Source organism: Didymosphaeria variabile, assembly GCF_027946475.1.
Source record: "Didymosphaeria variabile strain IMI 356815 chromosome Unknown scaffold_9, whole genome shotgun sequence".
NCBI lineage: Eukaryota > Fungi > Ascomycota > Dothideomycetes > Pleosporales > Didymosphaeriaceae > Didymosphaeria > Didymosphaeria variabile.
The window spans coordinates 809,104-836,375 of NW_026611628.1; the positions used below are offsets into that span (position 1 = coordinate 809,104).

Genomic DNA, 27,272 nt, shown 5'->3' on the forward strand with positions numbered 1-27,272 from the left:
CTGGGCAATTTCGGTGGCTTCTTGTGGCGACGTCGAGTTTATGTGCTCCAGAGTCAGTGGCATGCAGCAGCCTTCTAGCTGATCAACCGAGGCGTCAGGTAGCGTACGAGCAGTCGCATTGGATCGTGCCCCAGGCGGGCAGGCTGTGGAGCACTGGGTGCATGCACGCCGTGGCGCTCAGTGTCCATTCTCGTCGATATCGCTCTTGCATGTTCCGTCTGCATGAACCCGGCCGTGGCAGCAGACGGTGGGCGGACGTCTGCCCGCCAGGCACCGCGAAGGCGGCTGCTGGCCGTGTCCGCTGCGGTACCAATCTTGGAGGCAGGCTAGCATGACTTGGCTCCACAAGGGCGGCGCTTGCTCCCGCCGTCGACGCATGACGAACGTTCACCCTTAGCGGGGTGACGGGGCTTCCGTCCCTGGGTCATCCAGACATGCGTCGGCCTCGTTGCCGACCACCATCGGCGCCTATCTCTGTGGTTCGTCAAGAACTCCAAAAGCAAATACTGCTCGCACGAGCATCGTCCCGCACCGGGCGATCCCGATCGTGCTTGCACCCATGACCGCTTGCGGGACGAGGCAGATGAACACTTCTGAGACGGTCTTTACATCTGCAACGCGAGCGTGCCCACAGCCACCCAATGTCTCTCTACGCCATGCCAGCCGTCCACTGCAATCTCTGTACCACATGACAATCCTAGGCCCAGATCGGGCGCGCATCGCATTGCACATCAACGGGCGGGCATATGAGGCTGCATGCACATCACCATTGGATTGGCTGGCAGGGCCCCTCCTCCCAAAAACCATGCAAGCCCCTCTGCTCTATCCAACAACTCAATAAGGCGGTCAGACCGCTTCTAACGCAGCCCGTCGCCTTATTGCCAGCGCACCTCGCCTCCCGTTCCTACATTGTCTCGATGCTCTAAGAAACCCGAGAAGCCACGACCCCATGCACGAGCGTTTTTAGGCCCCTCCAATTGACAAAATAGAACAGACCAAGCGAGCTGCACTCAGTGTGGAGTCCGCTCCCACCTTCTATCATGGTTCGCCTGCAGCTCACCGCCCAATGCAACATCCGTCCCGCACCTGCATGCATTCTCTGCCATCCACATGTACGCGTCACCGGCCAATGGGACAGGACTTTGCGATTCTCGGACTTTTAACTACCCAGGTAGATAGAGGTCCAGCCAACAACTCGCACTGCTAGTAGACCCTCTCTTGCTAGAATCAACGTCATCAATAGCACTAAGAATAGTATACCCTGGGGTAACTCTCTATGATAAGCACCTAGAGGTATAATATTATGCAGTATCATCGGTGATCACACAGAAGAGGTCCTACTGCCAGGAAGTCCGACTTACACCTTCGGCCACTGCGATTGGGATTTGTGATTTGTGTTTTCCAGCGTCTATCAATAAATGACCCCACCAATGCATGCACAAAGCAAGCTCTACGGTGAGGCGTATATGTATGCCAGGACTAGACTCTTGAGTGGGCAACCCCGACCGCTATGCTGGAGAAGAACAGACGCCACTCAACTCGGACAGGAACCATGCGCAAAGCAAACCGACCACAATCCGTACACAATCCTTTCGACTAAGAAATAGATCGCACCCTCCTTCAGCCACTAAATGGCATCTTCAAGATCAACGCCCACTCAAATGCCCCCTTAATATGCAAAATGTAGAACCGGAAACAGACTTCGAGGACGGCGTCTCGTGCTTAGAAATCCCAGTCTTCATCAACCGACTTGATAGCCCAATCGAACTTCTCGCGCAGTGTTTTTGAGAAGAAACGCTCAATGGGAACGTTGAACTTCTTCGAGAAGACGACCGTGAGTCGAGGATCAATGTAGTTCTAGTCAAAGTTAGCTTTCGCTTATCCATCTCAGCGTTCAAGAGACTCACAATCTTAGAAGTACCCAATGCCACCTCTTTGTTACCTTCCTTATCCTCCATCTGGATCTTCATGTTCTCGATCCGTTGGTTAAGCTTCTCAACGTTCGTCTCCATCTTATCGACTGTAGGACCTTTGCCCTCTGCTTCGACCTTCCCAGATTTGTGTTCCTTGCGCATCTTCTTGCCAAGGTCGTCAGCCTCCTTCAGGAGCTCATCGAGCTCCTTGGGCTTCATCTCCTTTTCGCCGTTGGCCTTGAGTTTCTCGTTGTCCTTTTCGAACTTCTTTGTGATCTTTGTGCGCTTCTCTTCCACCTCTTTCTCGATGTGGTTTTTAACCCATTCGTCATCGAGATCCTCAGGGCGCTCGAAGTAGTCGGCACCCTTCTTCTTCTTCTGCTTAGGATCGATGTCGATAAGCATCTGCTTGGTCCTCCAGAGCTGATACCGAAGACCATTAATCTTGTCTTGCATCTTTTCGATAGATCCTGCATGGCCGGCAGCCACAGTCCGCTTGTGGTTACAAAGGATGGCGACTTGACGGTTGGCATCGTTGTATTGCTTGACCTTCTCCGGGATAGTACCCGTAGCCTTCATCTCTTTCAAAAGTCTAGCCATGGTCCAGGACGCGTTGTAGGTACGGAAGACCTTGGCGGTTAAGCCAGGCATGTAGGCTGTCAAATGTTTGTTAAGAGCCGAAGTAGTGAGCCTGTCGAAGATATCATCCCCGGATGTCTTGGGCGATTTCTTGAATATCTTTAAATTCTTGAAGACCTGTTCGTCGACAGTGACCTCGTCGTAGAAGCGGATACTGTCTTTACCCAGGAAGTCAAAGATGACGGTATTCGGCGGCTTCAGGGTAACATGTTCGTACTTCAGGGAGCAGCAACCAACAGTGTCGGCTTCATCTTCACCCTTCTCGTTACCCGCACGAAGAGCGAACTGATCGATGAGATAGATGGCCGTGGCGCGCTGACGGTCTGCCATCTTCTCGCTTTTCAGCTCACGCTTGTAGTCGTTTCGAATCCGGTCGATGTGCTTCTTCAGTTCTCGTGCCTTTTCGAACTTTTTGTAGTCGCTTTGGCCCTTGATGTCGGAGTTTGCTGCAAGCATGACGTACTTGTAAGCACCGTTGATGTTCTCTTGCCACATAGCCAACCAAGTGCCTTCTTGGTCGTGTTTCACTTCCTTCCAACGATGGCCTGCTGGAGGTTCCGGCACCTTGGCCTCCTTTCCGATGTTGATCGTGATCTGTTCCGGCATGACTCGCTTCTTGACGCGTCCAGTCTTGGGATGCTCACCACGACCGCGGAAAAGACTTGGTGGTTCGACCCTAAAATTGCCGACCTTCTGCTTGCGGCCATCCCACATACAGTACATGAAAGGTGCTTCAGCCTCGTCTTTCTCTGCCTTGAGCGCCTTCTTCTCGGCGGCAGAAAGAGCCTTCTTCTTCGCGCGTTCAGACTCGAACCAATCGAAGATCGGCTTGAAGTCGCACTTCTCAAAACTTGTAATCTTGACTGTGTTGCCGTCTTTGTCTTTCGCGTGGCCAGTCTTCTTCAAGATCACAGAGAAATCCTCGAAGAAGTTCTTGACGAAGGTGGGGTTTTCAACGTTGTGGGTAGAGTTCAGCATACCACCGAAGAAGGTGGCAACCTCCTCGGCTTCCGGGTGGAGCGTGACTGGTTTCCCGTCGTATAAAAGCTTGACGTGCTTCGGCAGAGGTTGATACTCGGGCGGGAACACAACGCCGTTGTGTTCCAAGGTAGTCCACTTCTTCGTGCCATCACCCTTGGTTGGGTCTTCCCACCAACGGTATTCATCCTCTTCATCCTGAGCCTCTTCGTCCTGCTCAGTCTTGGTCTCAGCTTTAGCCTTGCCCTTGCCCTTCTTTGCAGGAGTTGCGGGTTCGGCTTTCACCTTCTTTGCTGTGGCCTTTGCTGTGGCTTTTGCTGGAGCTTTTGCTGGAGCTTTTGCTGGGGCTTTCTTCTTTGCAAGAGGGGCATCGGAGTCGGACTCGTCCTTCTTCACGCCGTTCGATGCGCGCTTCGCTGGCTGCTTCTTCTTCTTGACGATGGGCTCGTCGTCGCTGTCGCTCTCCTCTTTGACATTGCGCTTAGGCGCAGCCTTCTCTTTATTGCGAATGGACTTAGCTTCTTTTGAGGCAGCCTGTTCGATCTTCTCTTTCTGTTTGATCAACTTCGTATTCAACGGAGTGTCTGAGTCCGATGACTCGCCAATCTGAGCGGGGGTGGCCTTCGGAGGCTTGCGCGAGACCAATGGCACATCGCTGAGTTCGGACTCGGATTCGTCTTTAGGTTGCGCAACTTGCTGAGATGTCCGCCTACGCTTGTTCTGGGACTGGTCAGCATGCTAGAGTACAAAGAGCCAGCGGCAGAACGAACCAAAGGCTTGTCATCCTCATCAGAGCTCTCCTCCTTGTAGGATTTCCCGTTCGGCATGCTATTGCGAGCTTTGCGCTTCCCGTTGACGTTGCCGTTCGTGGCTGGCGCATCGACATCCATCTCGTCAACCGGGCCCATGCGTACGGACACACCGGGTTCAACATGACCATTGGAGGGAAACTCCTTGTCCAATTTTTGGTCGATCGCTTTAGGAACGTGGTCTTCGGATTTTGCTACTGAGTATACGTCAGTCCGGGCCATGGTGTTGAGAGGCGGCGGTGATGAAGGTTGATTGAGGCGAGCCCTGCGCGACTAAGGACACAGAAGCGTCGCGTGCCGTGCGGACTTATAGGTGAAAGGTGACACAAACGGTTTGCGTAGAAAGCAGAGGGACTCACCACCATTAGCCCTGCCACGCGCAATAGGCGCGTCGTCGTCGGATGAGGACATGGTGAGGGTGGATGGACGCTGTTGGTGTGCGCGGTACACGTTGGGAAAACGAGAACGACGAAGTTCAGCTTTGCCCGGCAAGGGCCCGGGAGCGTGCGATGTAGCGAATTGGCGTGCCTTGAGAGGCAGGCAGAAACCTGAAAGGACGCGTGCAAGGCAGAGCACGGTTCGCCGCGTGAGGTGCGGCGGTCGGGCGATGGTGGAAAGGAAAAGGCGAGGTTTGGAGGAAGAATGAGGGCTGCGGGTTCTTTAAGTGTCAAAGGCAACGAACGAACGAGACTCGCGATCGAGTCCCTGCTGCAGCCGCTAAGTCGGTAATATTCCCGTAACAATCACTCACGTCGCAGCGAATAGCGCCCTCTTAATGAGGCAGATTCACCCATCCATACCATATTGTTCATGCGGTGAGTGACAGCAATGTCACTATTCACTAATGGCCGCACTGCGTATTGTCGCCCTGCAAGTTGCCTTCGCCGTGGTGACCGCCGCCTGACGGCGCTCAGAGGTGCTTATGTAATGTTACCGCTAGCGCGCAAGCGCAGGGCAGGTGCAACTCTTGCAAGCCCCGAAGCACAAGCAGCACCTCTCGCAAGCACCACGCAGTCGACCTCGGACCCGCCGGCTGTCTGCCATCTCCGCTCCATCTCAATTCCTCCTTGCGCCCATGATGCTTACACGAGCTGCGCGTCCGGCTCTGAGGGCTGGCCTGGCCGCCGCCGCACGGTATGAAGTTCTGTCTCGCAAGCTACCTCCCCTTCGCCCGCTCAGCCATTGCATCTCCAATTGCATCAGGAACTGACCCGCGTGTGATTCCCTAGGCCCGCCCCTCAATGCCCCCTCCGCGGCCACCTATGCCACCCTGCGCGAGATCGAGGGTCGCCTGAAGTCGATTCGCAACATTGAGAAAATCACCAAGACGATGAAGATCGTTGCGTCCACCAAGCTCACCCGCGCCCAGAGGGCCATGACCGAGTCCCGCCAGTACGGCCAGACGTCCAACACCGTGTTCGAGCAGGCCGAAACCAAGCCGCTGGAGGGCGAGGGCAAGAAGACGTTGATCGTGGTCTGCAGCTCCGACAAGGGTCTTTGCGGTGGTATCCACTCTGGCATGTCCAGGGCGACCAGGAAGCTCCTCCTTGAGCAGCCCGAGGCCGACCTCGTTGTCATCGGCGAGAAGTGCAAGGCCCAGTTATCCCGTTCCAACGGAAAGAACATGGTTCTCAGCTTCGCTGGTATCGGAAAGGATGTTCCTACCTTCGCCGACGCTTCCGCCATCGCCGACCAGATCTCGACTCTCCCGACCGACTACGCCTCCATCAAGATCATCTACAACAAGTTCCTCAACGCTCAGAGCTACGAGGCTACCCCGATCGAGGCTTACTCTGAGGAGGCCATCCAGCAGTCGCGTAAGTAAAGGACGAATCAAGGACATGAGACACAATGCTGACCGGTCTCAGCCAACTACGCTGCATTCGAGATCGACGACGAAGTTCTCGGTAACCTCCGCGAATACGCTCTCGCCAACTCGCTCTACTGGGCTCTTGCCGAGGGTCACGCATGCGAGCAGTCTGCCCGACGAAACGCTATGGACGTAAGTTGAGATAAATCCGATACATCAACTGGACACTAATACGTCGCAGAACGCCTCCAAGAACGCCGGTGACATGATCACCAAGTTCCAGATTCTCTTCAACCGTACCCGTCAAGCCGTCATTACTGGCGAACTTGTCGAGATTATTACTGGTGCGGCCGCTTCAGAGGACAGCTAGAGGATTTCGTGATGTTAGACTACTTACCCAAAATGTCGGCTCTCTACCCTGAGCCAGGCTGTGTAGAATAAAGCTTGTCCATATGCTCCTTTGTCATCTAATCAGCCTCTGATTTTCTTTTAGTCACAAAACTCGTGCGCACTTTCATACACGTGTCTGACGCATTAGAGCCCTACTACTGAGCAATACAGTCCGACCATCAGTCGAAGATAGAGCAGTCGTGATGTCTATGTGCTCCAGAGGGGCTAGCGAGAGTGTTTACACGACGGAGCATATACCGAACCGCTGTGGTTTGAAAAGACGATACAAATCGGGCCTAATAACTGATCATGAATTCGTAGGCCAAAGATAGGCTTTGCGTCGCCCGACTCACGCTCCACGTGGCAGGGGCCGATCCCAAGGTTGACTGACAGAAGATCTTCTTTGTGGATTCCTCCCATGTAAGTCGCCCCCTTGGGTACATGAAGAAATTGTCGTCGCTGGGCGTCATCAGTCGGACAGGTCCTTCAAGAGGAGCAGTCATCGTCACATTCAAGGGCCGTTGGTGGCTGGTAGGCGGAGCGGTCACCGCACCATCCATGAACGCTGGATAAATTCCAACAACCACAAACACCAAAGCGGCACGGCTGAGTATCGTGAGTCGGATGATAGTCCTTTTCATGCCTGTTCTGGCTGCGAACATCCCAGACCGGACAAGTACGTTCCGCTTCAGGCAAGTGTAGAAGGTCGCAGCAGCTCGCGACTGTTTCAACACTGCAAGAGCGTGCAGGCCGTTGAAACAAACCACCAGTTTGCGCCTGCCGTCCCCAACAGCCCCGCCTTGACACGAATGTCTGCAGGGTGGTCGCCTGAGGCTATAACATGGCCTTTTAATGTCCCTTCCCGTCAGTTTTCTCTTTTCTGTTCTTCGCGACTTCTGTGAAGTGTTGCTGGGGTATCCACGACTGGCCGCTTTGCTCGCATCCCTGCACGCTTTACCCGGCAACGAGCAGGAAACAACACCTGCATTTTACAGTGCAGAGCGCCCCTCTCGAAATTTCAGCCGGTCTGCTTCGACTTGTCGCGCCTACATTCGTCCATCTTGTCCGCTCGTTGAACCTTATCAACGCCTCTCCTGCATTGCCGCCATTCACTCTCTTCTTTACCTACTTTCCCTGCACTAACTTCCGATTGAACGTCAAGACCGAGCAATACGCTTCGAGTCAACATTCGAACGCACGACCGATTATAATACCTACAGTGGCCTAGTGAGATCATTTCACGACTGGAGAAATTCTCTAGGTAAGTTGCCAGAATCAAATGCGCAATGACTGATCCGAAGCTAATGACCTGATTCAGTACAACACCATGGTCCCCGAAAATCAGTACTGCCACATGAAGGCAATCATTCCAGAAGTCAAGCAGCTTTTCCAGTCACGGCGCTATGTCCAATGTGCCAATGTGTGCGAACGCTACCTGTCACGTCATTATGAGGAGGTATGTTGATGATGACTCTCTTATACTCCATTCATATCCCACTGCTACGACAGTACTAGACCACAACTTTGAGTCGACTCAGGGTAATCTGACTTTTGATGTGGCACTATCTCATTCGATAGCGCATTTTCTGACAAGCGGCTAGATCCATCCCGTCCACAGAGTCTATCTGCATTTCTACTTCGCTTTGGTTCACGACGCAATGGCACGTGAAACGACATTGAAGCACCGCTCTACCGGACTCGAGCTCGCTGAAAAGCACTACCGCGCTGCCATCGACATTCTCACACCAAGCGAGCCGTACAACTTGGAAGAACTCCTCTCACCGGCTTCACCCTTGTCTGAATACATGCAAACTACTCAGTTCCGACGCATCTCTCGTCTTTCATTCCGTTCAGCAGCATCCAGTGCTGCAAGCGACGATGAAGACAGAAACTGGGACCGAGTCGACAGTCCCTACGCTGATCACACACCCTCACGTTCTTCTTCCTTCCGAACCGGGAGGAAGTCACGACCCGCCCCAATTACGACCATCAACGCCTCTCGAGCATATCACGAGGAGCAGTTTTCGGCTGAGCTGTTTGATCTTCTGTCTATGCTGCACGCCCACTTGCACGGCGTCAAGCAGCTGAAGTCTAATACGTCGAATCCGCGTGGCTCCTTCGCACGCTCGCGTACCTCGACTTGGAGCTCAAGACCCGAGAGTCGCGACTCGTCGACTTGCAGCGAAAGCGAGATGGATCAGCTGCGCTCGATTAGGAAGAACCTAAGCTTCCGTCCGAGGTTCGACCCATCTAGCATACAGAGGTTGTGCAATGAGGCGCTTGCTGAGCTTTGAGACAATCTCCTAGATGCGCTGTCATACGACAATTTCATCGCGGAATGTTACGACATACTCTGGACATCATATCCACAGTTGCACACATCCGATAAGGGCGTTCTCTTTTCCTACCAAAACCGGTCTCTCGATACCCTGTTTCCTAGATTGTATACTTTCCAACTTGTGTCCCCTGCTTTTTAGCTTTAATTGTAACTTAGTGCGCGTTGCTGGGCTAGCCTACATTCAAATCTTGTGTGTACCTGTACTATTATTGATGATCGTCATTTTGGGCGGAGAAGATGCGAAAACATGCACAGTTGCCGACACCAAAACTTAAACTGGCTCTTGCAACAACAGTAAATACGGCCATGCGATATTAGGTCATGACGTCGATCACGCATTATAGCGCGAGTCACTATCAGCAGAGGATTGCCCAACGTCTTGACACATAGACTTGGGAATCTGGCCCTATAATAGTTCAGTTGTTGTGTCGGCCTCTGTGATGAGCGGAGCGCAATGAGAATGTCGAGATTAGCAAAAATACAGATGTATCACGTTTGGAGACATGAAATTACATAAAACCTTGCGTTTTTCATTGGTCTGCGTCGCACAATGCGCCCCGTGATATCGTAACGCTTTTCCAATCCTGTCAACCATGCCCTTGAACGCCTGCAATGCTTGTAAAACGCCAGCCACAACATCTTCCTCCATTATGCCAGGTTCATCGCTGATTTTAACAATCCTCTCTTTATGCGCGCCGCCTTGACCTTCAACAGCCGGATGCTCTCGAGGAACAACTCGTCGCTATCCCACTGCCCCGTGCTCTCAACCCTGAAGATGAAGTGGTCCCGCATCCGGCCCAGCTTAACTTTGTTCGCGAATTCAGGGTGGCGTAGACACTCTCTGCTCACTGTGTCCATGCTCGGGTTGTCGACGACGGCTTTGGCCTCGCCTTCTTTGCCGGCGCATTCTTCGGGATGGGCCGACTCGTCTCCAGGAGTGACTTTGTCGAGCTTGATGACGCCTTTGGGAAAGCAGCGCGCGAATTTCTTCGCGTCAGCGCCGACGATAGGACGGAGAATGTCGATGGTAGGTAACAACCGATATGTGGCCGTCGCGACGGGCGAGAACTTGGCGTGATCTTGTCCGATGCCCTTGTACGCGTGCATGAGGAGCTCGATATGCTGTCCCGGGCGCATCTTCGCGACCAGGATATCCGGATGCGACGAGCGTACTCCGTCCTCCCCAAATTTCTCCGTCTGCCGCTCCCATGGCTCAAACGAAAAGTCCCGCGCATACACATTGTGGTTCTCATATAGCTCGTCCGGATCCGTGACGCCCTGCTTCGCTCTCTCCAGCCCGCCCTCCTTCCACCTACACTCCATGTTCAACGACAACCTCACACAGTTCTCGTCGCTCTTGGGCTCGTGGTCGGGCACGTCCTCATCCTTCTGGTACCACTTTAACCAGCGGATGGCGTCGCGGTTGCCGCGGAGGGGGACCAAGCCCAGGCGGTGGGCGAGGACTTCGTCTTGGATGATGGAGGTGTTTTGGTAGATGAAGACGTCTTCGATGGCGAGGGTGGGGACTTCGGAGATGAGGATGCGGCGGAGGGCATTGGCCAGGGATGTGTCAACGCCGATCAGGGAGAAGGTGAGGTCGAGCTTAGAGGCGTGCTCGGTGTGAAATTCGATGCGCATGCTCTGGTGTTGTAAGTACGGGTACGTATATATTTTTGATCTATGTCGGTAGTTGTGACAGAGCTGAAGAGTAAACGCACATTCTTGAAGTACTCCAAGTCCCATTCATGGTTCTCGCCTGGCCAGTGACCTGGAAAGTCAGTCGATTGTTGGTTGCTCACGGTTTCAACGCCCACTTTGAGCTTCTGTATGGACAATTAGTGATGTAATTTGCGTAAAGACTGAATCGCGTAAGTACCTTCCGCTCAAGCAGCACGTCCTCACTTGGTGCAGGCATATTTGCAGTCGTGGCGCGCAATTTTGTGTTTTCGGCGGGGAACTTGAACTTTGCGACTGTATCTAGGAACTTTTTTCGAGATACGCCAAGGCTAAACTACCGCTAAGGCCAATTGGAAGCTCGGTAATCCTCTGCATCATCACTTCAAGGGAAGAGCTCCTCCAACGCCACGCCCCCGAACCTCCCCTCCGCCCTCCCATTGACGTCGCAAAAGGGCATCGCCGGCTTCGATCACCCGCAATGCCCGTCTCACTGGCGCGTTATGCCGGCCACGCCGCCAAACGGCTGTGCCAGGCGCCCCGACCCTCCGTCGCCAACAGCGCACCGCGCCTCCAGCCCTTTGCCCGCTGCCTATCGACTTCGCGCCCGCGCCACTACGCCGACGTGCAGGAGCAGAGTGCGAAGCTAATCCAGACCGATGCCGACTTCGCGCACCCGGTTGACCCCGAGAGCAAGGGCACCATGAACACGCCTTCGGACGACGGCACGCACACCGACAACAGGAAGATCAGACACTATACGGTTAACTTCGGTCCCCAGCATCCGGCTGCCCATGGTGTGTTGCGATTGATTTTGGAGCTCAATGGCGAGGAGATCGTGCGTGCAGATCCCCACGTTGGTCTGCTGCACCGCGGCACGGAGAAGCTGATCGAGTACCGGACGTATCTGCAAGCGCTGCCGTACTTTGACCGTCTGGACTACGTCTCTATGATGACCAACGAGCAATGCTTCTCGCTGGCCGTGGAGAAGCTCCTCAACATTGAGGTCCCTGAGAGGGCAAAGTACATCAGGACTTTGTTCGGAGAGATCACCCGCGTCAAGAACCACATCATGTCCGTCACCACGCACGCTATGGATGTCGGTGCTTTGACTCCTTTCTTGTGGGCTTTCGAGGAGCGTGAGAAGCTCATGGTAGGTGTCCCTAACCCCGCCTGATATATACGTTAAGTGCTGATTGTGTCATGTAGGAATTCTACGAACGTGTTTCTGGTGCCCGTATGCACGCAGCCTACGTACGTCCTGGTGGCGTCTCGCAGGATCTGCCAATCGGCATCCTCGATGATATCTACCAGTGGGCGACCCAGTTCGGTGACCGTCTCGACGAAACTGAGGAGATGTTGACGGACAACCGTATCTGGATCGGCCGAACCAAGGGTGTTGGTGTTGTCTCAGCAGCAGACGCCATCAACTACTCCTTCACTGGCCCTATGCTCCGCGGCTCAGGAGTACCCTTTGATATCCGCAAGTCGCAGCCCTACGATGCATACGACAAGGTCGAGTTCGACGTGCCCGTCGGCATCAACGGCGACTGCTACGACCGTTACCTCTGCCGTATGGAAGAGTTCCGACAGTCACTCCGCATCATCCAGCAGTGCCTGAACGACATGCCCCCTGGCCCCGTCAAGGTGGAGGACTACAAGATTGCCCCGCCACCACGCGCCGCCATGAAGGAGAATATGGAGGCACTCATCCACCACTTCTTGCTCTTCAGCAAGGGCTACAGCGTTCCGCCTGGCGAGACCTACAGTGCCATCGAGGCACCAAAGGGCGAGATGGGTGTGTTCCTTGTTTCAGACGGCAGCGAGAGGCCGTACAGGTGTAAGATCAGGGCACCTGGGTTCGCACATCTGGCCTGCATGGACCAGATTTCAAGAGGTCACTTGCTTGCAGATGCTGTCGCAATTATCGGAACCATGGACTTGGTCTTCGGTGAGGTCGATCGGTAATCAAGGATGGGCGAGTTATGAAAGGCGGAAACAGAAGTTTAGTGCGAGGCCACAATGGCCCTTTGTACATACTGTACTTACATCTTTTCCTTGGGAGTCAATCTACTGTTCAAGTTTACCTTCATCCCATCAGCATACAATAAATGCGATGCCGACAGCTCCAGCACACTTTTATAGGCCCACAGTCCAGCCAGACTGAACGCGACGTTGCTTTGACTAGATTTACCGTCACATCAACCCAGAGAAGCCACAACCACACAGAAGCCTAGCATGACTTGAGGGATACTACTAGGGATAATTCTAAATACAGATACTAAGCCTGTCCTAATATACCTACGCCTATGCTACTTCCCATTAGCACTTTTTCAAGAACCTCCAAGAGTACTTAATAAAACATCATTCCGCCGCAAACGCTAGCTAGACTGATTTTAACTTCGCTTCAGTTCAAGTTCGTGGCTGCCAAACTCACTGGCCGATCTACTTTTCCGAACACCAAATCCATTACGCTTCAAGCGTACTGGACAGCGAAACACACTGAATCATGCCATGGTTTGCTCGATCCCCGTGCCAATCATGCAATCGATGCAGGGAATGTGGGGTCCGCTCGTGCATGAGTATACGTCACTAGTGCCCCCTCACTGACCTCAGCCCCTCCAAGCTGCAAGCTATAGATCTGCTGCTAGGTACGACTCCTTCTCCTTTCCACACTTCCTGGTTCAACTCAAGTATTGGAAAATATACTTGCCTCAATTTTGAAAGTCATTGCATAGGTGCGTCCATATACAAACGAAGCTACAAGCTCCGACCTTCCCTCCATCAACCCCTCCATGAGCCCTGTAAAGCATTGCTCTATCCCTTGGATCGGCGTTAAACACGTTGAGGGAAATAACAGTTAACTAACACTCCAATAGCACTTGCACACCGACAATGGCATCGAACGATTACTACGGCAGCGGCAGCGGCGGAGGCGGCTATGGAGATGAACGACGCGGAGAGGGATACGGTGGCGGACGGGAGGAGCACGGAGAACGTCGACAGGAAGGAGGCGGTGGGGGTTATGGCGAGGAGCGCCGTCATGGAGGAGGAGGTGATTACAATGATCGTCCCAGCCAGGGCTATGGCGGCGGTGGAGATAGGCGAGACGACTACAATGACCGTCCGAGCCAAAGCTACGGCGGTAGCGGCGGACGCGACGACTACAACGACCGCCCTAGCCAAGGCTACGGAGGTGGAGGCAGCGGAGGAGGTTACGGCGATGAGCGACGCCACGAAAGCGGTGGCTATGGCGACCAACAGCAGCATTCAAGCGGTGGTGGCTACGGCGGTCAGCAACACTCAAGCGGCACCTCGTATGGCGGAGGTGGCCATTCATCCGACGACTTTTCGGGCGCAGCTCAGCACGCTCAATCTCACGCCGGCGACTCTGGTGACTCCAGCCTCTTCAGTACCGCACTTGGCATGCTCGGAGGCAAGAAATCCAAACTTCAGGAGGAAGACGTCGATGAAGACGATGCCGTTAAGCAGCATCAGAAGTTGTACGGGGGTGGAAACGACCACGAGCCCGCCTCTTCCGGTAGTGTTGGTACCGCTGCTGCTATGCAGGCGTTGAAGATGTTCACGGGCGGCTCCCAGGAGCAAGGCTCTGGCGGACAGAACAAGTTCATCGGGCTGGCGATGGGACAGGCAGCGCAGCTTTTCGACCAACAGAGCGCCCAGGGCAAAACGCAGTCTGGGGCTACGAAACAGGACGCTGTTGCCCAGGCTGCACAGATGGCGCTCAAGTTCTATATGAAGAGCGAGATGGGCGGTGGTGGTGCTAGTGGGGGAGGATCGAGTGGGGGTATGGGTGGATTGATGAGCTTGGCGAGTAAGTTCATGAAATAGAGAGCTCAGCTTGACGCCAAGCTCATGGAAACAGAGTCACCATGAGATCTGTTTACACCATAAAAGCATACGGTATATTAAGCTCGATGATAGGCCCTCAGTTTACTGCCATTGCAGCTTACTCGAGCTTTCGGGCTCACTCAGAACCCAAGTTCTCGATAACAAGGAACTCCATGCTCGCAATATTCTCTTCTTCCTTTCTTCTTCGTTTGTCGCTTCGCCTCTCATTTTTGACAGAAGCCTTCTGCACCTTCTCTGTTGCCTTCTTGGCGTCTTTGTCTGCCCGCCGTTCGAGGTCTTGCTCCCTTTTCTCAATCTTCTTTGCTCTATGCTTATCTATCTTGGCAGCGTCCTCCGCGTTTACTTTCGTCATTTTACGCTCTGCCTTTGTCTCGATCTTTTGGATCTTCTTATCTTGGTTTGGCCCCCCACTCGCGCTATACGTGCTGGAAGAAGAATCGGAATTTGTGTCGGAGGTGTCACCCTCATTGATCGGATCATTGCCCTGCTTGCCTTGTTTACGCTGTCTTTTCTCGGCCTTTTTCTTCTTCCCATTCTCCTTTTTTCTCACTCTGCGCTCTATCATTTTGGCGCTCATTTCATCAACGAACCGTCGTTGTTGCGAGGGGGGCGGGACGGAGAAGGTCAGCGGAGCGATATAAGGTCCTAACATTTGCATGCGGCGGTCTGTCAGACTTGAAGTTTGGTGTGCGGATCTTCCACCCTGTCAGTCTATGTGTGTTCGAAGCAGCGCTGCTTCATGGGACTTACGCTGGCTCCGCTTCGATCTGATCACACCGAAGCTTTGTCATTAATTTGTCATTCTTGCATATCGACACCTTTAACCCCCTCGGAGCGAAGAATTCACGGTTGACCTTCTCCAAGAAACGCCGCGTCCGAACAATCGTCGTCGCAGCCGAACCTAAGCCTGCGGCGACACTCATCCCAGTGCTTGCGGCCATTGCCCAATGATGTGGTCTACACATCTTTTAATTAGAATTGATTAACACAAGGGGATAGGAAGATAAAGACTGACACCGCCCCGACGACCATGCCTGCCTTATCCAGTGCTTGCAAAGGTACTGGAGCCGCCTGGCAAACAGCAAGGGTATCGATGAATGCAAGAAACTCCACTTCGGCGATGCCGCATGGCTGGAGAGCTTCGCTGTATGCTCGGACGAAGGGTAGCTTGGCTGCGAGAATGCTTGAGGTGTCGACTCTTGGGATTACGACTGGCTTGAACAAGGATACTGCGTGAATGCCAGGTGGAGATTGGCTCGTATGAATCCAAGAAGTCATGTCTTGTGGAAGCAGGTCGTCTTGCGCTGGGGGTTCTGTCTGCGTTGCATCGGATGTTAGTGGGCCAGGCAAAACCATGTCGTAGTAATTTTGTGAGAAAGGAATGAATGAATGTTCGTAGACCAAAAGCCAAACATGAGAACAGTATTAGTATTCGAAGGTTGCTCGAATACTTTACTGAAGCCAATCGGTCCGATGTAGGACTGGTCAGCTTTCGTGGCTTAGCTGCTCGTTAGAGTGAAGGATCAATCACCTAATTGGGCGTGCTGTGCGATTGCTCGAATCATTCGAAGCCGGAAATACGGAGATAAGCGACAGGCAATACTATGCGTACCTTTGTCAAAAGATATCTGCCAATCTGTGTACTATAGGAGGCTGATTGTTGCCTAGATTCTGTTGAATATGTTTGTAAGCCTGGTAGACGTAAAGATAGGGCACCAAGCTGTCGAAAAGTCAGATAGGCCCAATAATTAGCCACCTATCGTACACACGCTGGCTAAAATTTTGTGAAACAGGTACCCAGAGCCATGATGATGTGGGAGGAACTATTGTGACCGACAATAAAGATCTACCGAAGGCTGCTATGATGCCAGAGAGCTCGGTGCCGGTGGTTTGCTCTGAGCTTACAGCTCGTAAACCTTGAACACGATACAATTGCAGTTTACCTTCTCAATAAAATCTCACCGGTGATGAATCGGTTTTCATAGCAGATTTACTGTAGGGAAAAGCATAATGCAGCAAACATAACTGATTGACACTTCATAGAATATGCAATTGGTGCACCACCTGCAAAACCACCTGCTCCAAAAGTAAATACAGAAGATGAAAAACGAACCTCCGCCCCGCTAAGTTCAGCGTCTCTTACTGCCCTTGGTTGCTAGTATCAATGTTTCCTCTAGAGCACATAAAGCTCAAATACTTCAAGCAGTCTGTGTGCACTCAAGTAGAGTCTGGAAACGGGCCATTCCAGCGGTCACTTCACACTGGATATCGTTTGTCATATCGACTCGGCACGATCCTACCACCCTGCCGCCGAGGTCCACCATCTGGTTGTCGCGGTTCGCATACCAAGCTGCGACTTAATCAGCCACCATCTCTCGACGTATTTAATTGAATGAACATACTCTGATGAAAGTCTGAAAAGTGCTGCTCGACTTCAGTAGGGCATTCCGTAGCCCACCAGTTACCACCGTGGTCACAGGTGCCCTCTTCAGACTCCATGCGCACACCGAGCTTGTCGCCGCTCACGTCGCTTCTGTCGTTGACGAGAGGTGCGTCGATCATGGTGTTGCAGTCGAGGTTGTCGACGTGGACCCACTGGTAGCCGTCGCCGCCGACTGGGCCGGAGATGAAGCTTGTGATGTCGGTGGCTACCAGCCAGTATGCCGAAACCTGGGAGAGCCCTGAGAGGCCGGCTGCAATAGTGAGGAAAGAAGCTGGGGTGAAATACATCTTGGGAGGGTATAAAGGATGATTGTAGCGAAAGGGTGGATGAGGCGATATGATGCTGATATTGAGGAGTGCGTGTTGGCTGTGGAGTGAAGATCCGAAAGGAAGAGGGAGCGTGGTTTATATAGATGCTGGAGGATGTGAGTACCTTCATTCTTTCGATCACAGATGCGTTCATCGCTATGGGGCCGAGTGTACCGGACTAGTTTGAGAGGACCGTGCCAACGTTGTGTTCTGTAAGAAGAAAAAGCCAAGAGAGCGAAGCCAAGTTTGGGACCAGGAGACGCGGTAGTGGCCTAAAGCGCTCCGCCAGTGGTAATCATCCTCGCAAGAAGAACCTCGCGCCTCCTACGACGAGATACAATTTCTGCGTGTTGCCGGTAGGACAACAGCAGAATTACGTTGGTGAAGGTCTTCACTAGTGATCGCTATGTGGCAACTTCAGTGATTACCCGGTATCATTGAAGATGAGCGACATCGTCTGAGCAGCTTGAAAACGCGCTTGGAGACCTGCGTTCAGATGCTATGAGATGCAGTCGCTCCACCAAGCCCTCGACGTCACCGCTTGGCTTCCGTAGGATTGTTTCTTGTGGGGCAAGGTCATGTTTCGAGGTGCCAAACATGGACGATTCTAATTGAGATCGGAGATCTAGCATTCCTAGGTGTTTGGATGCCTAGCCTGGCCAAGGAAAGCAGATCTGCTTGAGGCCTCTCGCAAAAGTAGAACCCCGGCGACACTGAATGCCCGCACTTTTTAATGCACTGAAGCATAGGGCTTCGTGTTAAAAAGCAAATACTAGGCGCTTGGTGACTATTCGATACCTGAAGCCAACCCATACACGCACAGCTCTGAGACGGGTATTACCATCGGATTCGACACAACACGCGCGGTCACTGCAACCCTGTTCAATTCGTCGACCGTTCGATTACTTACAACCAAGATAGTCGGCTTCATTAGCACCGATAAGTATCTAAATTGTGCAGTCCTTTTCCGGCAAAGGCCAAGTGCTGTAAGTGATATTTTCCAGCACATGGTAGCACCGTTGATTTGCATCGACATGCCAAGGGCTATTGGCGAGAAGTCTTACCGAAAAGTTACGGCTAACGGTCTTGAAGGCTGGTGGGGGCCGTCCTAGTTTTCGGTTCAGCAGTGACATATCAATGCTCTATTCGGAACCGCAGCACTAGAACCTCTCCCTCGATCAGTCTGTGCGCATCGCATGAATTCCGAAATATCAAACCATTTTCCTGATTGGACCTCAACATTGTTTCAAGGCGTTTATGCGCGCTCGTACCCAGCTCACTGGAAGTCCTTGCAGGTTCACTGACGTCTGTGGCACCGCTTAGTGTGAACGACATACGGTTTAAATTCACGAATCACACATGAAATCCTTAAATCCAGCCCTTAATCAATCAATATCTAATGTTTCATATAGATTCAAAAGACATGTCGTGAGTTCGAAGTGTATGGAATTCACGAGGATGTCATTGGCTTCTAAAACTGAGGAGTATATTGGATTGCAGTTTCGTCATCAGTGACGTAGAGTTCGGGAACATGAGACAAAGGCATCCTGCCGGCGTGCATGTCGTGCAGCCTTTTATGCCAAGTCCACCCCAGCCTCCTCTAAAACTTTCTGGGGTTACTGTTACATTCACCTCCATAACCGGATCCTTCTCTAACGACCATCCCGACTTCGTATTCTCTTCTCTCACTGCATGTTCATAACGGACGATGACGTCCGAGACTTCGACAAAACAGAGACCTCTCTATCCGCCAAAAGCCGCTCTTACCGTTCATGGATCGGCAGGAGAGAAGGATTTGCCAAGAAAGCACGTTCAACCCCAGAACGTGGCTTTGCCCAGATGTTGGCCCCACGGTAAGGAATTAAGCGCACCTGAGCCACAACTCGGGGCCCCGCATAATGTCTACGTGAGCGAAGTGTTACGTAATGCGGGATGAATATCGCGTTTGTACATACACAAGTCACTGTAGCCCCACACTCAGCTTCACAGCTTTCCGGGCGTTCATCCAAGTACTCTGAATCTTCAGGGCGTTGGGCCCAAGCTTGTACGCAGTCAAAGTTCTACCAGCCATGCTACGATGTATCTCGTATGTACAGTCAGTTGTCAATTGATGGAAGAATGGAAGAGAGAGTGTGATCGTGACAAAGCTATGATGTCATGCGATAAGGGTCTAAAAAACGCTATAAACGTGGGAACAATGTATCAATGGTATAGAAATTGATCCACTGTCGGTGGGAAAGATATTCAACCCTCTTACAAGCTTATGAGATAGATAGAACGAACTGAAGTTCAATCGCTTAACTGTTGAAAATATGGCAGACATCAATAAAAACAAACTCGACCTGGATTTAATCACACTCGACCTACGAAAGTAGCTAATCGATCCCGCGAAAATGCGTACACGCGAAGTAGAGGAAAGACCTGACGACGTGTGCACCAATCATTTGTGAGCTAGGCTGATTGGTGACAACATCCCCGCGTTCCCGGCGACGGCTGCCTAGAGAGAGTGCCAACTTCGCATAGAAAGCCGCGACACTGTAGACCACCAAGAGTATCTTCCATATTCACACATAATGCCACAATCCCCAGAAGTCCCGGGCACTGCTGCAATTGCTTCGAGTCCGCCCTGTTATCTTCTCGAGCTGCCAATCGAGCTCCAGCTCGACATTTACGAGCTAGCAGTCATCTCAAACGAGCCGCTATTGATCAACTGTCCCTGCAACTCATCCTACCGCCGTCGCTACGACCAAGAAAAGGCAGACAAGAAGCAATGGGCAAATGGAGAAATACAGCCACCGCAGCAGCCCGCGTTGACTCTTACCTGCCGCTCGATCAGAGCGCACGCTCTGCCAATTTTCTACAAGGAGAACATCTTCCGAGCGTCATATTGCCATAGAGTCTTCCAAAGGTTCTCAGGTCTCGACGACCCGATTCGATGGCTTCGCATGATCGGCGCGCGGAATCGGGAAACGCTGCGGCACTTTTATTTCTACGATAGGAATGAGAATCAGGACAGACATAGCAAGCAGATACTGCAGGGGTTGAAGGAGTGTGAAGTGTTCGGTGAGCTGGGAGGGAAGATGGAAACGTTGAGTAGTACGTATTGCTCTGCGCACTTGGTGAAGTTTGGAGAATGGGAAAGGAAGGCCGGGGAGATACCGGTTGCGTCGGAACCAGAAGTGCCGAGACTGAGAGTAGAAGGAGAGATATGAAGATTGTCCTTATTGTTTATAGCCGACCGTAACCAACTTTATTTTCATACAGGGGTTCGGACCGGCAAGAACATGCTTTCGTCGATCTGATGCGTGATGGAGTACATAACTGGGTTTTGGTTGCAATAGTAAAGAAAGAGACCTCAACTGCTATCAATGCAGCATTTCGCACCATGCTTTTGACGATTGGCTTAAATGGCACCCTCTGAATCTCTTGAAAATTCACGCCAATCAACTTTCCACTGCTATCAATGCCATCAAGTTGAACGCAACGTTTCCCCCGTCACCCTCGCTTTTGAAGTACTGCTTCATAATCCTCCTGCCAGTTTCTCCCAGCAAATCCTCATCACTCGCAGCCAGTTGCCCTCTCCTTACCGGCCCCATCCTATCCCCATCCAGCTCCAGAATCTCCCTCCCCGAACCATCCTTCACAAAGCACACAAAATGAAAATCGACCTCGTCCTCCGGATTCTCGGAGATTTCACTCTCACCCATTCTTGCAGCCTGGCTATAGATTCTCTCAATCTCCTGTGAAGCTTCAAGTCTCTCTGCGCATTCTTCTGGCGCCAGGGTTTGACATCCTTCAAGGAGGTTGGCTAGCACGGAGTTCGGTCCTGGCCATCGTCAAAAATCGATTTATAAGAAAAGTCTAGGCTGGTGGAAGGACATACTGATGAAGTGTCTACCCTCCCCATTGCTGATGGCATGAAGTATGGCGTAGAAACCACAGGCGTTGTTAATGGTCTGCTTGAACCATACCACATCTACATCCTGACGATCTCTACTTCGCTCTTCTTTTTGTGCTGCTGCTTCTTCGGCAGCTCGACGTTCTTCGTAGTCTATGGGCGTAGGGTAGGTGAGGATCAGCGCTAGAGCTGGATGTGGAAGCAGTGACGGTTCGTCTAGCGCTAGGACGTCTTCGAAACGAAGAACTGGGGAAACCCCTAGAGCATGGATGAACTGGGTGAAAATCTCGGGGTTAGACTCGAGTGGGATGAAGTGCTTTGTGTAGGGTCGAGCGGTCATTCTCACACGATCAGACTGTGAACGATTGATGTTACGCTTAGGAAGGTGCAAGGTCGTGGTTGCCTCGGAGTGCGGGGATTTGCAAATCAAATCAACCAATCGCGATGCCGCACTTTTGATTTTGTTTGATCAAGCTCTCTAGTAGAGTTATATGCCGACCGAAAAAAAGACTGCCCGACTAAGATGGCTATGCGCGGAGCAGATGCGCGAACATACCAATTCTAGCTTCCAACTCACAACTTGCAAATATACCCATCCTCACTCAATTCAGCATGACCGTGAACGTTTGTTGAGAGCGGATGGCGACTTTGGGTTGATTTCATTATTAATGCGAGCGGAGGCCGTGTCTTCTCTTTCTGTCGACGCAATGGGTAGTTCACGTTGTCAGCACGCTTCCTTTAGACATTGGACGTCACTCCATTAGAAGCCGCTAGTATTATTCTATTGGCTTGAGAACACATATTGCCGCCCGAAAAAGCAACACCGGCTATGCACACTTATCTCGACTTATAGTACAGACCCCAGCAGAAAGCGATGAGAAAAACAGCAAAAAGCCACCCTGGGTATATGCAACGAAAGCATCCCTGAAAACAACACATACAATCACTTTTCCCTGACTCCGGTCATTATCATGAATCTGGCGCAGGCGGCGCATTCTCCACCTTAATTGTTGGTGGCGGAGGCTCCTCTGGCTCGTAAACTGGTCTACGGGGCGGTAACGGTCTGTCTCGACCCTCATGGTAGACGTACTCAGGCGCGCCTTGCAAATAGCGCGGTTGTGGACGTTCGTAAGAGACTGGAACGTATTGTACGTGCTCCGGTTCGTACTCCACGTATCGTCCATAAGAATGGCGCGGCGGACGAGGATCTCGGGGTACTTGAATGACTTCGTACTCATCAAGTGGTCGACCGTACTCATCAACATACATAGGTTGGCGACCGCCGCGCGGCTCGTCCGCGTAGCGGCTGTCAGCATAACGGTAGCGTGATGGTGAGTGGGGATGTAGACGATCTTGAACGGAGACGTAGTCCTGTGGAGGACGTCGAGGTTGGTGAGCAGGATCCTCGGCGGCTGCTCGTTCGACACTTTGATCCCGAGAGTAAGTAGAATCCTGCTCAGCGCCTGGCTGAGGTGTCTCCTGTTGGTCTATCCGACGGCGCTGCTCTTCGTATCGCTTACTCTGCGAACGGCTCATGCTAGATGCTCTAGCATACGGCTCATCACGAGCGGCACCCAGATATCTATAGTAGCGGGATGGAGCATGATCATATCTGTCCCTACGGCGCTGCGGTCCAGGTCTCCTTGGTCCCCGAGTATTGTCCGGCGTAGGGATTTGGCGACCAGATGAAAGGTATTCTTCCTGTCTAGACCCGTTGGACACAGTTGAAGCTGTGCGATGAGGTGGTACATTAGTTTGACGCCGCTCTGCTATTGCTTCTGGTACGACAAAGTTAGGCAGCGGTGGTGTATACCGAGATCCGTCATCCGGTTCCGGACCTGCTGCAACAGGTTGGTGCACCTCAAGAGATGGCGCTCCTTGTCCTGTTAATCCATTCGCTGGCTGGTTCGGCACGAACTCATCCAAAAATCGGTCGGCAGCAGACTTGCCATCCACAGGACTGGGGCCAACCGATCCAAGTTCCTCCCTTAGTTGATGTCCCGGGTGCCTAACATTATCCTCTACATACCGAACATGGCGAGAGACAGGACGATATTCTTCCTCATACCGTCCTGCACGGGAATGTGCGAAGACGACTTCATCACGACGATAGTAGGCTTCTTCGTCGCGATACAAAGGTCGTCTTCCCTGGTATTCCTCGTACGCTGGCTCTGGTTCCCGGTAGCGTCGAGGCCCCGGAGTGTATTCAAGGTATTCCTGGGGATGATCGAACTCTTCACGGCCAGGATCCAGAGGCTGTCGGAACGATTGTCTGTTAGCTCCTATCGTCATAAACAACGACTTCTGCGGTTGACCTACCTGATAACGTGACTCGGCATAATAGTGCTGCCTATGGTCTGGCGGACTGCCGCGGAATGAGGTTCTCCCGTTGTTGGCCCTGCTGGGGATCCTTGCTTGTGTGGGGAGAGCAGGCCTCTGGGGGTCGTACTCATCATCCGTAGGTTTGGGTGGCCTTGGAGAGCCGGTATAGGGCGATGCTAACGATGAGGGACCGGATTCTCCGATTGAGATCCCCGGGGTCTCGCCACTATTCGTAGCATCTTTCGAATCCTTGGTCACGGACTCACCGTTGTCTATCTTGCCAATTTTGGGAAGTGGGGTGGGAAACAGCTTTGGAAACACGGTGGCTACCATGTGTAGCTTATCGTCGTCCATGCCAGGGGCGTGTATGAGGCCAGAGATAACACGGTCGCTTGGAAGCTCTATCATGTCTTCCTTCCAATCCAAAGATTTTGGTAGATGGCCGTTACCAAATAGGGAGACTTGGGTTCCAAGATGCTGAGACTTAAAGTGCAAAAACAAGTTCGAGACTGTGAAAGTTTTCCTTTCCTCTTGGCGGGGATAGTGAGAAACCTCGTCCTGGCAAGCTTTGCAGGAAAGACCTGGGGCATGTCTCAAAGCGCGGGGTACCTGGTGGCTGGAGAAAGCGTCAATGAAATGGTCCAAGTTTGGCTCATGGTTGAAGTCGACATGGAACTTCGAGATGACACGCTGCATCAAGACGTATATGCGGAGACTGTTCGGAAGATCCTTGACGCCCGACGTTTGCTTCCAGATGTCCTGGGCCATGTCGATGACGGTACTCACCTGCTTATCGAATAAGCTTGTGCGATGGTTAGCGTCATCTGACCTGTGCGACGTGTCTCTCATGCCTGCAGCTTGGGATGGACCAGTCGGAGGAGGTGCGATGGCCGTATTGGACATCGCTGGGGAAGTCATGTATCCATTGCCTGGGTGTGCTCCATATCCAGGTGGTGCCATGGACTGAAATTGATAAGAATCCATAGGCGTACCATATGATTGGTTATACTCGTACCCTGACATAGCATTTGAGGTCAACTGAGGAGGAGCAAATGGTCCCGCGTAATGGCCGCTGTACTGATACGGGCCGGGACTTGCTTGGGGAAGATGAGCCTGCATATGAGGAGTGGATGTCCCCGCACGCGAATACCCACCGTAGTAAGCGCCATACCCGGAGTGAGTAGCTGTGCCCGACGCGGATTGGAAAGCATGCTTGACGGAAGTGGGGTCTGGGTGGAACGGGGTCTCCTCTGGCCATTCAGCTTCTCTCCAAGCAACAACAACATTGCCAACGCTGAATGCATTAGTGTGCTTGGCTCCAAAGTGTTGCACGACGCCTTCGAAGCCGTAAAACTTCGTGTTGCCTTCGCAGCCGGAGCCGTAGCACAGGAAAAGCTCTTTCCGAAACTGTTCAGTTAGATTTTTGACCTTGTTGTCATATACCCACTTCATGCTGTCCAGTACAAGCTTTGGCTTGTTAAGATCCGATCCATCATGGAATGCGTCTTGGGTGCGTCCTTGACCAAATGGTGTGTTCTCATTGGCAGGGTCGGCCTTGAATGTGCGACGCACGTATACCAATACATCCACCGCGAACTTCGGGCTGTTCTCGTAAGTCACTGCTCTGCCGCCGTCCCAGTCTCTGTTGATAAAGTCGTCGGCAATTGCGCTGAGTTTGTCGCGGATGGGGCGCTGAGCCTCGTCCCATTCCCGATCCATGATTTCTTTGGATTCCTTGGGATTTACCTCCGAAGGGCGACGGTCCAGTGTTTTGGACTGCGTGGTGAGACGCGACGCGTGGTCGGCCTCCGCGTGTTGGGCAGCAGGGAGTTGGGCAACGAGGCGGGGTTCAAGCACGCTCCACGCGTCATCAGTCATTGGCTGGGAGATCTGGATGGCTGCTCTGAAGGATTCCATGTGTCGCAACACGTTTGGTGGTATAGGTGGCTGCATCTGCTGGCAACGTCGCTCAATATCTGCTTTGCGATTTGCTTTGGCTTCATTCGCATCGTGAAGTCCGCGCGGGTTGCCAGGCTGTGGTGTATACTGCTGAGGAACAGTCGGTGGGCGCGAATGTATGTGTGAGTGAACTGGAGCTGAAGCTGTTAGGTTGTTCCTAAGTATATTCAAGGACTGTAGTTGTGCGCAATCTTTGTGCATAGGAGCAGAGGGCAGGGTATACTTACTCGCTGGTATAGGGGCATGGACAACAAGAGAGGGAGCATGCTGCGCTGGTGAGAACCTGCCCAACTCGTTGAGAGAAGACTGTGCGGGAGCAGGCGTAGTAGAGGCTGCTGATTTGGTGTCGTTGTGGGCCGACCACGACTGGTACTTATCCTCCCAGCGTCCCCAATTCTCTGCCAGCTTCATACGCTCGTTGCCGCGAGCTTCTAATCCTTTCGACCATTCCTCGGCTGCGGCAGGACCGAGAGCTAGTGCCTCGTTCACTTCCCTGCTGATGTCTTCCACATGTGGCTTGTAATAGTATTTGACAATCTCGACACCGGCTGGGATGACCATAGATTGAAGCAGGTAGGCAGGAACGTAATTGCGGTCGTTCGTGAGGAAGGCATAAGGTAGGGCGGGCCGAAGAGCGGATACATTGGAGAAGAGTAAACTCGTGTCCTGCAAGGTCAATGCTTGTTCTTTGGATGCCTGGATCTACTCACCGTTTGACACCTCTCTATAAGACACTCTCCACAGGCCCTGATCCCGAACGGCCAGATGGGCCGCACACCGTCATTGCCAGGGCCTTTCTGCCAGATTTTCTCTCCCGCCGTTCCCAGGTCGAACTTCTGACAGAACTGGCATCTCCTGGACCAAACCAGCTGCCACATTTGCAGCTCAGAAAACCCTGGAAGAGGTTTTGGAGATTTTACAGGAAGTGCATTGCGGGCTGCAGCCCAGACAGAATCAGACTTTATGAGACGCAGCGACCCAGGATCTGGGTCTGAAATAGAGACATCTTGCACATCTGTCAAGTATGAATGAAACGATCGATTGACTTGAAGCAATCGACCCAAATCAAATAGAGAACAGCGTAGAAACACATGCTGCCATATTGCCGGTGGAAGACCAGCGCATGGCTTTCGCACAGAAGCAGCAGAAGACGGAGAATCAAGTCTACGCTTCTTCTGCTGTGGCAAGGCAGGTTCTTCTGCCTTGCGTTTTGTGTGAGAGATATCCTCTCGATGCTCCGCGGGGGGCGTGCTGGGTTTCGTCTCGGAGCCGTAAAAATCCACTGACGAAGCAGTGCTGGACTCGCGATCGTCCATGGCTCCCCTTCACGGGCGAAGCTCACAGATGGAGCTCCACCAAACGCACGCGACAGGCTGGCGACATGAATCGGTGACGGGACGGTTGCGCGCGTGAGTGGGAAAGTTGGTTATGCGGCGTCGGAGCCTTCACTAGATCGGACGTGAATGATAAGGGATGTTTGGACTTGTAGAGAGGATTTACATGGCCTAGAGCTGGTGTCTAGAGTATGGCGAGGAAAGACAGGCAGAAGTGAACGTCCGGTGAGCTCTCAGAAGATGCGATGTTGGGGCGAGCCCTCGGCCGTTGTCAGCCAACCGTTGGATGAGGCGGACCGCGGCCGGTGCGCTCGAGTGACCCTGTTCTGGTCATGTGACACAATGACGCTGTGGGCTTGGCGGGCTCGTGCTGGGGAAAGAGCGGCCCGAAGAGGCTTGAGGCTGTGCGGTGGTGCTGGAGCTGTGCTGCTGATGCATGCAGGCCCACGTAACGTGTACACAGCACAGTGAATACGTGAACACGCATACCCCAGCCTCATTGTGCGCCACGCTTTTGGAGGCTCTGAGATCCCTTAATCGCGGATCCCTCCCCGTGCCGACGCCTACAGTCTCGACCCCTCCCC

General features: G+C 52.7%; 11 protein-coding genes across 11 annotated transcripts; 5 read left to right on the plus strand and 6 right to left on the minus strand.

Annotated features, from left to right (window-relative positions):
- Window positions 1-1,722: 1,722 nt before the first annotated feature.
- TOP1 (DNA topoisomerase 1) lies at window positions 1,723-4,750 on the minus strand (the record flags this gene model as incomplete). The annotated part of the gene is made up of 4 exons (XM_056220291.1): window positions 1,723-1,857; window positions 1,908-4,250; window positions 4,301-4,533; window positions 4,699-4,750. 4 exons carry the CDS (start codon window positions 4,748-4,750, stop codon window positions 1,723-1,725), a joined length of 2,763 nt encoding a protein of 920 aa, XP_056065594.1.
- Window positions 4,751-5,149: 399 nt separating this feature from the next.
- On the plus strand, window positions 5,150-6,519 carry ATP3 (atp3 gamma subunit of the F1 sector of mitochondrial F1F0 ATP synthase; the record flags this gene model as incomplete). The annotated part of the gene is made up of 5 exons (XM_056220292.1): window positions 5,150-5,154; window positions 5,256-5,263; window positions 5,569-6,156; window positions 6,208-6,341; window positions 6,391-6,519. 5 exons carry the CDS (start codon window positions 5,150-5,152, stop codon window positions 6,517-6,519), a joined length of 864 nt encoding a protein of 287 aa, XP_056065595.1.
- Window positions 6,520-7,987: 1,468 nt separating this feature from the next.
- On the plus strand, window positions 7,988-8,833 carry N0V89_011562 (uncharacterized protein; the record flags this gene model as incomplete). Its single annotated transcript, XM_056220293.1, has 2 exons — window positions 7,988-7,995; window positions 8,158-8,833. The coding sequence occupies 2 exons, from the start codon at window positions 7,988-7,990 to the stop codon at window positions 8,831-8,833; spliced, it is 684 nt and encodes a 227-aa protein (XP_056065596.1).
- A 692-nt stretch (window positions 8,834-9,525) lies between these two features.
- RPC40 (DNA-directed RNA polymerase core subunit rpc40) lies at window positions 9,526-10,792 on the minus strand (the record flags this gene model as incomplete). Its single annotated transcript, XM_056220294.1, has 3 exons — window positions 9,526-10,518; window positions 10,596-10,700; window positions 10,754-10,792. The coding sequence occupies 3 exons, from the start codon at window positions 10,790-10,792 to the stop codon at window positions 9,526-9,528; spliced, it is 1,137 nt and encodes a 378-aa protein (XP_056065597.1).
- A 240-nt stretch (window positions 10,793-11,032) lies between these two features.
- Window positions 11,033-12,519, plus strand: NdufS2 (ndufs2, NADH ubiquinone oxidoreductase 49 kd subunit; the record flags this gene model as incomplete). Its single annotated transcript, XM_056220295.1, has 2 exons — window positions 11,033-11,704; window positions 11,761-12,519. 2 exons carry the CDS (start codon window positions 11,033-11,035, stop codon window positions 12,517-12,519), a joined length of 1,431 nt encoding a protein of 476 aa, XP_056065598.1.
- A 541-nt stretch (window positions 12,520-13,060) lies between these two features.
- N0V89_011565 (uncharacterized protein) lies at window positions 13,061-14,403 on the plus strand (the record flags this gene model as incomplete). The annotated part of the gene is made up of 2 exons (XM_056220296.1): window positions 13,061-13,068; window positions 13,431-14,403. The coding sequence occupies 2 exons, from the start codon at window positions 13,061-13,063 to the stop codon at window positions 14,401-14,403; spliced, it is 981 nt and encodes a 326-aa protein (XP_056065599.1).
- Window positions 14,404-14,539: 136 nt separating this feature from the next.
- Window positions 14,540-15,082, minus strand: N0V89_011566 (uncharacterized protein; the record flags this gene model as incomplete). Its single annotated transcript, XM_056220297.1, has 1 exon — window positions 14,540-15,082. One exon carries the CDS (start codon window positions 15,080-15,082, stop codon window positions 14,540-14,542), a length of 543 nt encoding a protein of 180 aa, XP_056065600.1.
- Window positions 15,083-16,622: 1,540 nt separating this feature from the next.
- Window positions 16,623-17,154, minus strand: N0V89_011567 (uncharacterized protein; the record flags this gene model as incomplete). Its single annotated transcript, XM_056220298.1, has 2 exons — window positions 16,623-16,774; window positions 16,827-17,154. The coding sequence occupies 2 exons, from the start codon at window positions 17,152-17,154 to the stop codon at window positions 16,623-16,625; spliced, it is 480 nt and encodes a 159-aa protein (XP_056065601.1).
- Window positions 17,155-19,748: 2,594 nt separating this feature from the next.
- Window positions 19,749-20,387, plus strand: N0V89_011568 (uncharacterized protein; the record flags this gene model as incomplete). Its single annotated transcript, XM_056220299.1, has 1 exon — window positions 19,749-20,387. The coding sequence occupies one exon, from the start codon at window positions 19,749-19,751 to the stop codon at window positions 20,385-20,387; it is 639 nt and encodes a 212-aa protein (XP_056065602.1).
- A 231-nt stretch (window positions 20,388-20,618) lies between these two features.
- YUH1_2 (ubiquitinyl hydrolase 1) lies at window positions 20,619-21,413 on the minus strand (the record flags this gene model as incomplete). The annotated part of the gene is made up of 2 exons (XM_056220300.1): window positions 20,619-21,001; window positions 21,059-21,413. 2 exons carry the CDS (start codon window positions 21,411-21,413, stop codon window positions 20,619-20,621), a joined length of 738 nt encoding a protein of 245 aa, XP_056065603.1.
- Window positions 21,414-22,042: 629 nt separating this feature from the next.
- Window positions 22,043-26,138, minus strand: N0V89_011570 (uncharacterized protein; the record flags this gene model as incomplete). The annotated part of the gene is made up of 2 exons (XM_056220301.1): window positions 22,043-26,056; window positions 26,133-26,138. The coding sequence occupies 2 exons, from the start codon at window positions 26,136-26,138 to the stop codon at window positions 22,043-22,045; spliced, it is 4,020 nt and encodes a 1,339-aa protein (XP_056065604.1).
- Window positions 26,139-27,272: the final 1,134 nt, after the last annotated feature.